Source organism: Chrysoperla carnea, chromosome 5 (assembly GCF_905475395.1).
Source record: "Chrysoperla carnea chromosome 5, inChrCarn1.1, whole genome shotgun sequence".
Lineage (NCBI taxonomy): Eukaryota > Metazoa > Arthropoda > Insecta > Neuroptera > Chrysopidae > Chrysoperla > Chrysoperla carnea.
In genome coordinates, this window is record NC_058341.1 from 13,216,240 (window position 1) to 13,229,762 (window position 13,523).

The 13,523-nt window shown below is 29.0% G+C and overlaps 1 protein-coding gene across 1 annotated transcript in view; it reads right to left on the reverse strand.

The window, feature by feature from the left end:
* LOC123300530 (runt-related transcription factor 1) overlaps positions 1-13,284 on the reverse strand; it is a 62,018-nt gene extending 48,734 nt beyond the window's left edge. Inside the window, exon 1 of the mRNA XM_044883115.1 lies at positions 12,838-13,284. Coding sequence (XP_044739050.1) covers positions 12,838-13,276 — 439 coding nt within the window. The 5' untranslated portion in view covers positions 13,277-13,284. The remainder of the gene's footprint in view (positions 1-12,837) is intronic.
* Between the last annotated feature and the right edge of the window lie 239 nt (positions 13,285-13,523).

A 13,523-nucleotide genomic window follows, 5' to 3' on the forward strand; every position in this document is an offset into this window, starting at 1 on the left:
GGTTTCCAAGACTTAAATCTTTGCGCAATTTATTGAAAGTAACTATAAAATGACCCGAAATGTTCCAAAATTTCTCGAAAGGATAAACAACTTTAATTTGTTACCTTTTTTTTATCAATTTTTGACCAAAAATACGTCTTTCTTTGTTTTTTTCTTCTTCAAAAAAAGTACAATGTGCTTAAATATTCGAGTTCAATTTCTTTTTTTTCTGCGTATGTAAAATACGTAGCATGATCACCTACGGGGCTACTGAAGTTTTAATTCAAATTCAATTATAGAATTTATAAATATACCTATCTCGAATAAAAATAAATAAAATAATTTAAATAAAATAAAAAATAAAAAGAAATTAGATAATAATACTTTTACATGTTTTAATTTTAAATTAATTGTATTTTAATTGAAAAAAGCTCTTTTCTATAGGCATTTTATATATTCCTATATCTAGATATATCCTGTTTATTTTCCCAGATTATAGATATACACTTTTTTAGGTATTGTAAATTAATTTATCAATGTCAAAAACATAGTCAGAAGACAATTATTGTATAATATATCAGAAGCACAAACGAGTATGTCCTGGATAACTAGAAGATAATATTTATAATGATTATATCGAGAAAAACATTCATAAGACTTTTCCACTCATTGAATGCGCCAGGCGATGCTTGGTTATCTTACATGTTACACCGTTTACATCACTGCTTACTTACTAACTGGTTGCTTCGTAAGATAATGATTACTGCGTATTTAATTTTAATAAATATACAGATTCTTCTTCGTTCGTTGTTAAGATGAAATGATAGTTAAATTATTAGTGAAGCACAAGGCATTTTCTTTTGATTTATTCACAAATGAAAATAAAATAATCAGTGAAATTGCAACAGGGTTTTGCAATTAAAGAAAATAGAATTTTTTTTATTTAACTCCTTATTTATAAGAAATGTTTTTCTTACAATCATTTGAATTAAAAACAGTTCCTTTCTTTGTGAACATATTTTTTTTGAAATGTTTCACGCACTTATTTGTATATCTGATGCCAAATGAAATTAGTGATGCCGCAAGATCAGAATAAGTCAGACGTTAATAAGTCGTTTGGCGTGGGGAACTAATACAAAAAAGCGCCTGACATTTGAAATATTAATAGTATTCTCAGTGAGACCCTGGTCCTGTGGTAACGGTGTCCGTTCAAAAGTTGTCAGTCAAAAGCCATCCACGTCAATAGATTTAAAAAAAATTTTAAATAAATTTTTCTATTTCAACCTCTATCAAGCGTGTTTCTTCAAAGAAATCTTAACTCAACGATAGTAACGACGTCAGGAAAGACGAGAAACGATAGATAACTTTCAATTGTAGAAATAAGACGGAAAAAACTTAGAAGGAGAGACAAAAGAAGAAAAATGACAATCTCTGTTAGTTTCGTCTCAATGCAGAACTAAAAATTTTTTTAGATTTTCTAAATAATTGTGTTTTTAGTTTGCTTCAACCGATTATATTTAAAAGACGATTCTCTATAGTACAAAGTAATAATTTATCAGAAGAAAACAATGTCATAATATTTAACATTTATCCAAATAGTGTAGCCATTACAAAAATATTTCCTTTAAAAATTTTAACCACATAATTATTGATTAAAATATCATACAATTTTGTTTTGTATAAAATAATCTTTGGGATTAAAAATGCATATTCCAATACAATATGTTATGTTGTTAATATATTGACTCTAATGAACGCTCCCAGTGGTAACTGCAGAATTACAGCCCATTTCTACGAAAAACTAGTTTTCTATCGAGTATATGTGTTTATGTATTATAATAAATAAAATTATGTATCGTTAAATCTGACCTGACAAAATAAATAAAAATTTTAACCTGTTTTTATACCATGTATATATGAAATATACATAGTATTATAAGTTTAGTCCCAAGTTTGTAACGCCTAAAAATATTGATGCTACAAAAAAAAAATTGGTATAGGTGTTCATAAAATCACCTAATTAATCCATTTCCGATTGTCCGTCCGTCCGTCTGTGGTCACGATTACTCAAAAACGAAAAGAGATATCAAGCTGAAATTTTTACAATGTGCTTAGGACGTAAAAAGTGAGGTCAAGTTCGTAAATGAGCAACATGGGTCACTTGGGTCATGGGTCCGTAGTACCCATCTTGTAAACCGTTAGAGATAGAATAAAAGTTTAAATGTAAAAAATGTTCCTTATCAAAAATTAAACAACTTTAGTTTGAAACATTTTTTCGTAAACATCACTGTTTACCCGTGAGGGCGACAATTAGGGCGGAAATATGTACTATCCTTGATTATCAGTTATGTATGTGTCACATGTTGGTATATGTAATGTGATAAAGAAATCAATACTGACTATACATGGTATTTCAACAATTAACTCAGTCAATTGTTTGTTTTCACTTGTATATATATATATATATATATATATATATATATATAATACTTATACATAATTTAGATGTTTTAATTTAACTTTTATATATTGGTACACCTGGTAACTTTTAGCTAGGCGTTGGACATAGCGTGACATGTTCTAGTAGTTGATTTGACATGTTCTAGTAGTTGAAATCATAATTAATCAATATATTAATTAGAAAATCCATAGATTCAGTTAAAGTGTGAATTATTAAACTTATTGCAATAAAAAAAAACTAAATTGATGTGTTTCGAACAATCTTTAAAACATAATTTTTGTGATAATTAATCAATATAATGCGCTTCAGTTCATGTAAATTACTGTCAATTTTTATTCATTCATTTATTTGATATAATAATCAATTTTACAAATTTTGACATTAAACGTCAAATTATCAATATAAAACAATTACAAAAACAATAATTAATTATATTAAATATTATAAATTTTAAACATTAAAATTACATTCCAAATATTCTAAATTCTTAATATTAAAAATAAATTCTATAAATGTTCTAAAAAAAAACGTAATTCTGTGAATGAATCTATTCATGAAGAAAAAATACAATTTTTAAGTGATAAAATGGTAAAAAATAATTAATAAGTGGGCAATATATGGATTCTGGTTAAAATATGATTTAGATAACATTTATTTGATATAATAATCAATTTTACAAATTTTGACATTAAAAGTCAAATTATTAATATAAAAGAAAACAATTACAAAAACAATAATTAATTATAATAATATTCTAAATTTTAAACATTAAAATTACATTCCAAATATTTTAAATTATTAATATTAAAAATAAATTCTATAAATGTTCTAAAAAAAAGTAATTCTGTAAATGAATCTATTCACGAAAGAAAAAATATAATTTTTAAGTGATAAAAAAGCACAAAATAATTAATAAGTGTGCAATATGTGATTCTGGTTAAAATATGATTTAGATAATCTGTTATGATGGGTACCTTTTTTTCGTCATACCCATTCAAGATGCTTAATGCTGAAAACAGAGTGAATTCGTTGACCTTGTCTCTTAAACATCCTGCTTTACCTTCGCAATCTTCCAACAAATGTTCCACACTTTCTATCCTGCCACATAAAACACAAACGCGTTCATCATTTATCCCTCGGCTGTTCCATTTAAAGCCGTACTTATACTTGAAAATTGATTTTTGAAAATTCAAATTGATTTTGTTTTGATTTGTCGATTTTTCATTTACTTTTCTTTGGATAACGTTTTTGTTTATACTATCATAAGGTTCCTTGATATTTAATTCGTTCATTTTTATAGCAAATTCGTCGCTCCAACTTCCGTTCATACATTTTGTAATTATTTGTCACTTTTCATTATTCGTAAAAAGTAACACAAGGCTTTTTGTATGAGTTCTTCAATGGATGTCACACCTAATTCAATATTAATTGCCGAGTTAGGGGTAGATTTCGGAACACATAGAATTTCTTTATAAAAATTATAAGCAAGTGCATTGACAATTCTCAACTCATTTTTGTTGCAGTTTAGGGTCCATATTTCACTGCCATAATGGTAAGGTTTAAATTTTTTTCGAGTGGTTTTTATACTTCATTCTTCTACTATCATTATACCATGCATTTATGTAATATGCAAGGTATACTAAGTTTAGTCCCAAGTTTGTAAAAAATAGTTTGTTGCATAAAAATATTGATGCCATGCACAAAATTTTGCTATAGGTGTTCATAGAATCACCTAATTAGTCCATTTCCGGTTGTCCGTCCGTCCGTCTGTGGACACGATAACTCAAAAACAAAAAAGATCGAGCTGAAATTTTTACAGCGTACTCAGGACGTAAAAAGTGAGGTCGTGTTCGTAAATGAGCATCATAGGTCAATTGGGTCTTGGGTCCGGAGGATCCATCTTGTAAACCGTTAGAGATAGATAAAAAAATAATTACATGTAAAAAATGTTCCTTATAAAAAAATAAACAACTTTTGCTTGAAACATTTTTTCTTAAACATCACTGTTTACCCGTGAGGGCGCAAATTAGGCGTAAATTTTATAGTATGTATTATATAAATTGTATATGTGCAATGTGATAGAGTAATCAAAACTATTTATTCATGGTATTTCAACAATTAACTCAGTCAATTGTATGTTTTCACTTGTTTTATTTAAATTAAGATATATCATCACTAGTAATCTTATTTATGTAATAATTACTAGAGATAAAAAAAATCGCTTTTGACTGTGCCCGCCTTGGTGGGCACAAGAAAAAATTTTCATGAATTTTTATTCTTTTGAGATATTTACACAACTCTTCGTTAGATTTTTCTTTATGTAAACGTAATTTAAGACATTGAATTTATAAAATGAGAAAATTATCGTATACTTTAATCTATTTTCTTTTTATGGCATTAAAAATTTCGAACGTCTTAAAAATACATAGCTAAACAAACATATTTTTTAACTACAAAATAAATAAGAAAAAAGAAAGTTCCCCAACAATTTGTTCACAATTAAGAATTTAAATTTTATTTTATTAAAAACAATAGAATGTCATATATCAAAATACATTTTAAATTTAACCATTAAATAGTGGCAATGTATAAAAATGCTAAATTCAAATATTTTGATTAAAGTGTAAATAAAATTTGATTTTGTAGTATAAAAATGCTAAATTCAAATATTTTGATTATAGTGTAAATAAAAGTTGATTTTGTACTTAAAACGAATTTACTTATTGATTCATGACATTAGAAAAAATAGATAGTTTACAAGAGTATATTTTAGATTTGTCAACAAAGTTGATATCCATTTAGATCCTCTCAGATCTATCATCAAATTATAGATTGATGTTTACAATTAGCACTACAAGTAGTAACACTAGATATAGATAACCAAAATATATGGTACTTTTGCATCATACTTGTACAATGGATAACATAGATATATGGATGTGGCATTCTGGTTTTTAGTACTTCATAAACAGTAAAATCAATTAAAACAAACCTAAAGTAATATCAACAAACGTACAGTAGAGGTAACTACTATTGATAATATATTTTGGTGTGTCTATGTCTGAACTAAAATAACAGTTACTCTAAAACTAAACTCACAAATAACATTGAATATACATTTTAAACAACACAAGAGTTGATATTAGCCAACTAATTGTTGGTACCAAAATATAGAAAACTTGTACTGAGTCTTTCAGATGACGATGTAAAATTCAAATATACCAAAACTCTATACTTGACAGGAAAAAGTTTGGAATAAGGTCAAACATCTTAAGAAAGAGAAGGGAAGAAAGACTAGTTACTGTAATATATCTCGAGAGTTTAACAAGATTCTACTCGTTTTTAAGGTAGTATGAGCGCCATGGCAAATTGAGACTTGTGGTTGAAATTTATACCTTATTTTCAACTTTGATGAAGAATTTTCTTATAACACGTTTTTTTGCTGCCAATAAAATATTAAGGTTTTTTAACTTTAATTTAAATGGTTTTTTTTTTTTTTTAAATTTCCACATACTAGTTTTGGAGAAATCTATGAAAACATATCATTCATCTACCGTCTTCCAAGACCAATGTTAATTATGCCTACATTTGAAGTCATTTATTTATTTAAAATCAGTAACCTCCTCCCCCTCCCTCCTAAAATTTTCAGAATTGCTTTAGGCTTAGTCTGACTTCATATAAAAAAAAACCAAGCTTTTTATCCAAAATTGCCTTGGTGTTCGTACATCCTTAAATCCTTGTGAGGAGTAATACTATGAAATCAACTGACCTTCAATTTTCTAAGGATCTGCTTATACACTGATTTACTCAGGTATAATCCTGGACGAGCCTGCCTCGAAGTTTAGATTACAAGCCTACCTGAAATCATACTTTAGGTAGACAGTCAGTAAATTGAGCTAATACCCGTACAAGTAAAACTAATAGTTCCCAGGAAGAATTCAATCCTGAAACGATTCAATCGTTCTTAATATTTACTCATCTTAAATTCCTACGTTATATCAATTCATACTTTGTTCATGAACTATCCAATTAATCGAGGATTCAATCCCTTCTCCTGGTTACAATTGAAGCTCTATTCGAATAGGGAAATTTTGAATTTGTTTCAATTTACATCCTCTAATTATTTGCAAACATTTTACATAGTTAGTAACAACCTTTATACCTAAACAAACTAGATAATTGTAAATATATTTAGCTATAATGTAGTCACTGTGTATATTCCATTCAGTCAGTATTCAGTATATGATTGTATTAGAATTGAAATAGAAAGCCCTATTTTCTAGATACATTATATTTGTATATATATATTTATCTATCTGTTGTATCATTATCAGTGAATACTGAGAATATTGTATCTATATAGTGTTTTAGTATTAGTTTGGGCACTGAGAAACAATTGGGAACAATTTACGTTTTTGTCTCGCTAAGTAAAAGATTATGTACTCTTTGAGTACAATGTCTACAATTTATTAGAATTGGAAAATTGGTTTATTGATGTTGGTTAAAAATTTGGATGTGATAGAATAAAATCAATTATGTAGATTTTGGTGAAGTCACTCTAGAACACAAGTTCGATATTTTTAGATATCGAAATTAGTTGAGAATGAGAAAGTGGTTTGATTACGATTTATGTGGTGCTACAAATTGATAGATTCGAAATGGATAGAAGGGAAGTCATAGAATGTCTAGAAATCATACATGACTTCAAAGTGTCTCTATAGGCGAGTATTACAGGACACTTTCTAGGCAGCAGGCACGCTGAACGACCGGCCCTACCAGTGCATCATGGTTATTGCAAAGGCTCTTACAGTGAGAAGGGCGTAACGACGTCTCTTCTTCCTTGTCACTGTCCAGTTCTTGCTATGAGGAGTTATTTGAGTCGATCTCACTTTAACAACCTCTTCGATCTGAAGTTCGTTCACGTCGAAGCACTCTTTTTGTGCTTAAACAGCTGAAAATCGTTCCTGGAGTCGTGACCCGAAATGAACCAACCCATTTTTCGATATCAAACCGGACCCAAAGGTTTCAGTATATCTCGCCCTACGTGTGAGTAATATAGTTATATACTTGATAAACAAAATTCAAAAGTTTAAGAATTCTCAACTATTTTGATATTCGACCAATCGAAAGAGTTAAATTTTATAGGATAACCTTCATGATCTCATTCCCTACACCATTATGAACGTAAAATCATCAACCCGCATAAATCCAGAACAGATTTTTGATGACGCCTGCACTATAAATAGGAAACTCTCAACTAACAAATGACAAACTAATTGTATTTGATCTAGTTGTCATTCGGTTGAACTGTTGTGTCTATGTCAGATGACATATTCCTGTATATATTCTACGTGTCTACCATACATATCTATATGTTGGTATGAGGTTTAGGATGGATTGTATTGTAAACTATATGGTAATATTGTTATTCAATTATCAGGTGCCAACGACAGGTACTACCTTATTTTGTTATATCAATTATAAGAGATATATGTGAATGTATGCATATGTGAGATATATACACTTTCTACGAACTATATCTTAATCATATTTGGGTATTTAATGATATGATAATTCTTAGAAGATTCGTAGAAAGTTGTTAAAACATATTCAAGTTGATCGAAACTATACACTGTACTTTTACAGCACTTGCTAGATTTTTTTGTAACAAAAATGAAATTTTAATATTTAAATTAACAGGGAATGATCTTTAAGTCAACTTGGCCCTATTATCCGTAAAAATGTAAAACTAGACTTGATGCCATGGCAATTGGAAAGTGAAATAAAAAACGAAGAAGTTATAGGCAATTAAAGATTGCATTCAAAGGTTTTTCATCTTTTTTTAACAAAACAAAGTATTATATGTAATCTCTACGGCAATACCTACGTATGACGTCACTAGTGGGTATCTGACTGTTCAGAATTGCAAACTAATTTGATAATTTAGTAAAATTTTTTTTTGTATAAATAATTTGAAATCAGCACATCACTGTCCTCTAAGTTTATTTAACAAGAGATTAGAATAGAGAAACTAGGTTTTCCTTGTGGAAGTAATGAGAAGAAAACGAAGTTCTATAATATTATATACAAGTTTCCAGAATATTGTTTTGAAGTTTGCTTATACCTTAAACTAATGCCATAGTTTTAATGTACACATACAGAAGAGGCATATACATAAATTCAAAATATAATCAAAAATGATTCAATATATTATGATGTATGTTTGAATTGTACAAAAGGGCACATGTAATATTACACAAATACAACAGAAGGGTTTATATTCATAGTTTTAGTTTGAGTGTATTGTATGTAAATATGGTGAAAAGGGGCTATACTCCTGTGTATGTAGTTGAAAATTAAAGGGAAATATCCTAATATATGGAATGAGGATTTATTGTGGAGTTATAGTTTGTGTTATTATTTACTTTTTGATCGAAATTTTATTGTATTTATTCTGAAAATCAAAATCAAATACATTATGAGTGTTGTATGTACGCCTAGAGAATATTCTTCGCACACAAAAACTTATTCAAAATTATGTGACCAATTTCAAAATTGAAATTTAGAAAAAGCAGGTTTTAAGCGAAGGATCAACTATGTCTAGCATATTTTGATTCCGTGTTTTGTCATGGTAAGGATAATCAGATCAACAACATCGCTTTCCATTGGATAATTTTGACGATAAAGGAAGTAGTTATGACTAATTTTCGATTGTTTTCATGACAATTGTATTAAATTTTCAATGTAAAACATATATACAATCCATAGACTTATATCTCCATTAATAAGATTATATTATTAAAGTTGTGTGTCATTAAGGAAGAAATTAAGGAAGGAAAAACAAATTTTGGAATTTCTTCTTAGCCAAACGGAATTGTTTATTATACGCAAAGTTGTAGAAGATAGATTTTAGGAGAAGAATTTAAATACAATTTATCATTTTATCATAATTTTGTATAAAATATTAGAAAGACAGTTTGAAATTTCTCTATTACTAAATAAATGTCATTATCCGTCGTTACCCGATTATAAATAAAATAACTAATCGATTGAATATTCCCTTTCATGAAGTTTTGTCCTCAAACCCCCAAAAATTTTCCCGATAGTTCTAAAACTTTCTAGAATATTATTCTATTGCTTATCGGTACATTTTTATTACCGTAAAAGAAATGGCAATTTTTACTACACCCAAATACTTTGCTTCTACTTACGCCCAAATACTTTTCTTGGAAGAAGAAAAACGTGAAAAATTTATTGACCATTTTCACCATTATCTCCGTTATTATTATTGAAAGACCGGGGGCGGTTTTTCTCTATAATAATGAGTCAGTAAATGTTAGTAAACTATCCACGAGACCAGTTCCGTTTGAGCGACGCTATCTGCCCTTGGGCATACTAGGGCATATTGATCAAAGTAGATCACATGTAAATTGATTATAATCTTTTATACGCAAAGTTTCAAGTTATCATTGAATATCGTTAATTACAAGGTGGATCTGACATTGAAATCTGAAATTCCTGAAATTCAATGAGTCTCTGAAGATCGTCTCCATCACAGCTTGTTATACTTTATTGTATACAATAGTACCTCTCTATAGTGAACTTTCTCATTCCATAAATTGTATAAATTGTCAATGTATGTAATTTCTTTCAGTATAAATGAATCGATCCCAGCATGGAAAACCAATCCTTTACATGCCTTTATATATAGAATGAGGTATGGATGCGTGCCTATGGTAACTCTCTTGTACACACACATAGATACAGCAATCATATGCACGCGGTACCCTACAAATATACGCATTATTTTAAAATGTTTTGTAGTGACCATATTATCAGTTTATTATTTAAAACGTATGTTACACATTTGTAATAACGGAGTTCAAAATAGGGGAGGATAATGAAAGTCATAACTGAATTTTTTTGAACTATGTTCCCTATCGCACGTTATAGTTTTTGATTTATTTGCTGGTTGGGATGTATAACCAAAAAAAACGACGCCAAAAACCGACATGAAAATAATACTTTTTCAATCCATTCAACTTGCCATAAATTTTGACAAAATGCTTTAACTTTAGAAATTACTGAAAAAGATTCACTGAAAATGCGGGTAAAAAGGATATAATAAAATATCTCGAGCTGACTTTTTTATTTGTTTTTGACAGCTCCGCTTTAAAAGAATTGTGCTTACACAATTGATATTTATCATAACTACATTTTTCCCATTTTTTTAATGAATTTTTAGTCCAATTACCATACGGAAACCCAATGTTAAATTTATCGAGTCGGTTATCAGAAATAAGAAGAAGATTAATGAATTTGGAATGCATCCGTTGGGAAAAATGATTGCGAATTGTTTTTGTTTTTTTCATTATAGAATAAGTACATTAATACTTTAATTATAATCGATCGGATAATTTTTCTAAAATAAAAAGCTCCAGGTGGTCGCAGAATTTATTGTGATATTTAACAAACTACAAAAAAAAAAAAAAACCTATATTTTGCCATAAAATTTGACAAATTTTACTTTCAGCTACATTCAAATGATAGTATAACACAAGACAAAGAGATAGAGCTTCAAAAAGTTGCTCTACCATAATTTTAAGGCCAAGAGCAATGATTTTACAAAAGGGTCTTTTTTCAAAAAAAAATAAAATCTCTCCACAATTTTCCCACATGCAAAAACTGGACTTTTGTCGAACCATTACCGAAATTTTCACTAAATTACCCCTTTGTAGTCATTTTTTATTTTTAAAGTTAGGAGCGAATTACAAAAACTTGATTTTCGTTGGATTTTCCGGATTTTCACTGAAACTACGCGTCTAATTTTTTCAATATTTTCGTAGGTTATTTGGACAATTTATTTAACGAATTATTTCATGGGAGGTACTTTTTATTTTCTATCAAATTCGTCAGAAATATTCTGAAATCTGAATAGGATTCATCGTATATTTTATCACTGCAAAGCTTTCAAAATTTGTTCCGTTGGTTAAATAAGTATTGACTGAGATTCTCGTTAAATAGTTTATTTTATTCAATGAAATACATATGCAATCAATTTTAAAACATAACGATTATAATAAAAAAGAAAATACGTAAAAAATACACCCTAATAATTGCATTCTTATAAGATTTTCTCTTAAAACGCGCAAGTACTTAGGTATATAAACCTTTAAAATAAAACTTTCATTTCTTACCCTTACACAATATAAAAGTGCGTTTGATCATTTTGTGTCCTCTTATACAGTAAAACTTTTATAAAGTTTTCTACAAGTACAAAGTATAGGTATTTCCTTTACAAGTTACTTTTGTCCCTTCTTTAACCTGCTTAAAGTATGTTTTATTGAATAACTTCATAGGTGTTAATATCTTTAAGACATTATATAATACTCCAACACAGACAATCTTAATGATTTAATCCTTTTATTGTTTCCTTCTTGCCAAAGATTTATTTCTTAAAAGTAGTTTATAGAATTGTTAGACGGGCTTCATTTACACCAGTTCACGAATGTGTTTGGATTGCGATAATTCCTATAGATTGGCTAGGCAATCCTAATTATCAAAATACATTTTGCTTTGAGTAAAAATCATCTAGATCTAGGATACATTTCTTGGAATTTTCAAAAAAACCAATAATTTTTGAAAGCGTTAGGTACCCTAACAACTCTAAACAAGGAACATTTGCTATTAGTTATCTGCAGCAGCAAAAAGATGATTTTCTCGATATTCAACAAAGCGGGCTCTCCGTCGTTTGATACCACCAAAAATTACAATTTTGAAGGTAGTGAAAAAAGAACATTTCGTTTTTTTTTTTTAATTTATCTTATAAAAATCTTAGAACAAGAAAAAACCTCCGGTATTCATCAGTTTTAAGCTCGAAAAGCATAACTAACTTTTGTATAGGTTTTCATGAAGTATTTTTGGCAAATATTAATAATTTCAAAAAGATACGGTGACTTTTTCTAAATTTTTATTTTTGGGGCGAGACTAGTTCGCCTTAAGAAAAGTATTTCGGGAACCACCATCTTTTTATGGCTTTTGAGATGAAATCGACAACGATACATGATACAAAAAAGATTTGCAGATGACGCGCCAAGGAAAAAAGAATAAATTTATTTATCTGTTTTGATTCTTGGAGCTTTTTTGGATAAATTTTTGTTTCGAACAGCGGATCACAGAAGATCGAAAAGATGTCATGCGAAAAAATCTGATCAAATAATACCAAGAAATTTTAATTTCAACCATATTGGCCATTTTTGCAGCATTTGGATTAATACTGATTTCAAACTATCGTTTCGTTTCCTAACAATATTTTAATGAAGCGTTTATTGGGCTAGAAGCAAAATTTCTTCAGCAAGCAAAATTTCTTATGAATTAATCTTAGATATCTCTCTTACCTCTTCCACTACGTCCAACAAATCGTAAATCATTAAATTTAGCTACTTGATTTTTCATAACCGCCGTACAATTCCTTAATTCAGCACAATAATTTTCATCATTACCCGCCCTCACGGTAACCATTGTACCATCACCAACATCACCCAAAGCCACAACTTTAAATGCCACTGGTAATGTTTTATTTGATCGCCAATGTGGTGGCAAAACAGTACATACAAAATGTGGACTTCCAGTACGAACTAATTCACCAGGATGCTCTGATAAGAAATCACCTAACGTACGCTCCGCTAAAATATCCGATGTCATTTTTGTATACGTATCATTAAGGGAATTTGATCCATCGGGGGATGATGTTGTTGTCGTACCACCACCACCCCCATTATTGGCACCCCCACCATTCCCATTTGTTGGGGTTGTTGAATTTGTTGTTAAATGCATTTTACGGGGAAAAAGTTTTTTTTTTAAGGCAACATGTAAAACATATACAACTTCACATATGAGTTAGAAAAGAGAAAGTGATTTCGAATATAGTGTGAAAGTTTTTTTTTTTGTATTCTAAAAACAAATAATGCTCATTCTATTTTTTTTAAATGTATATATTGGTTGCTAGGTAACCGGTCAGATGACGTACTGTCAACAGTTTTTTCCATGAATGAAAAGTTTTAAAACGATAAGTGGTTGTTAC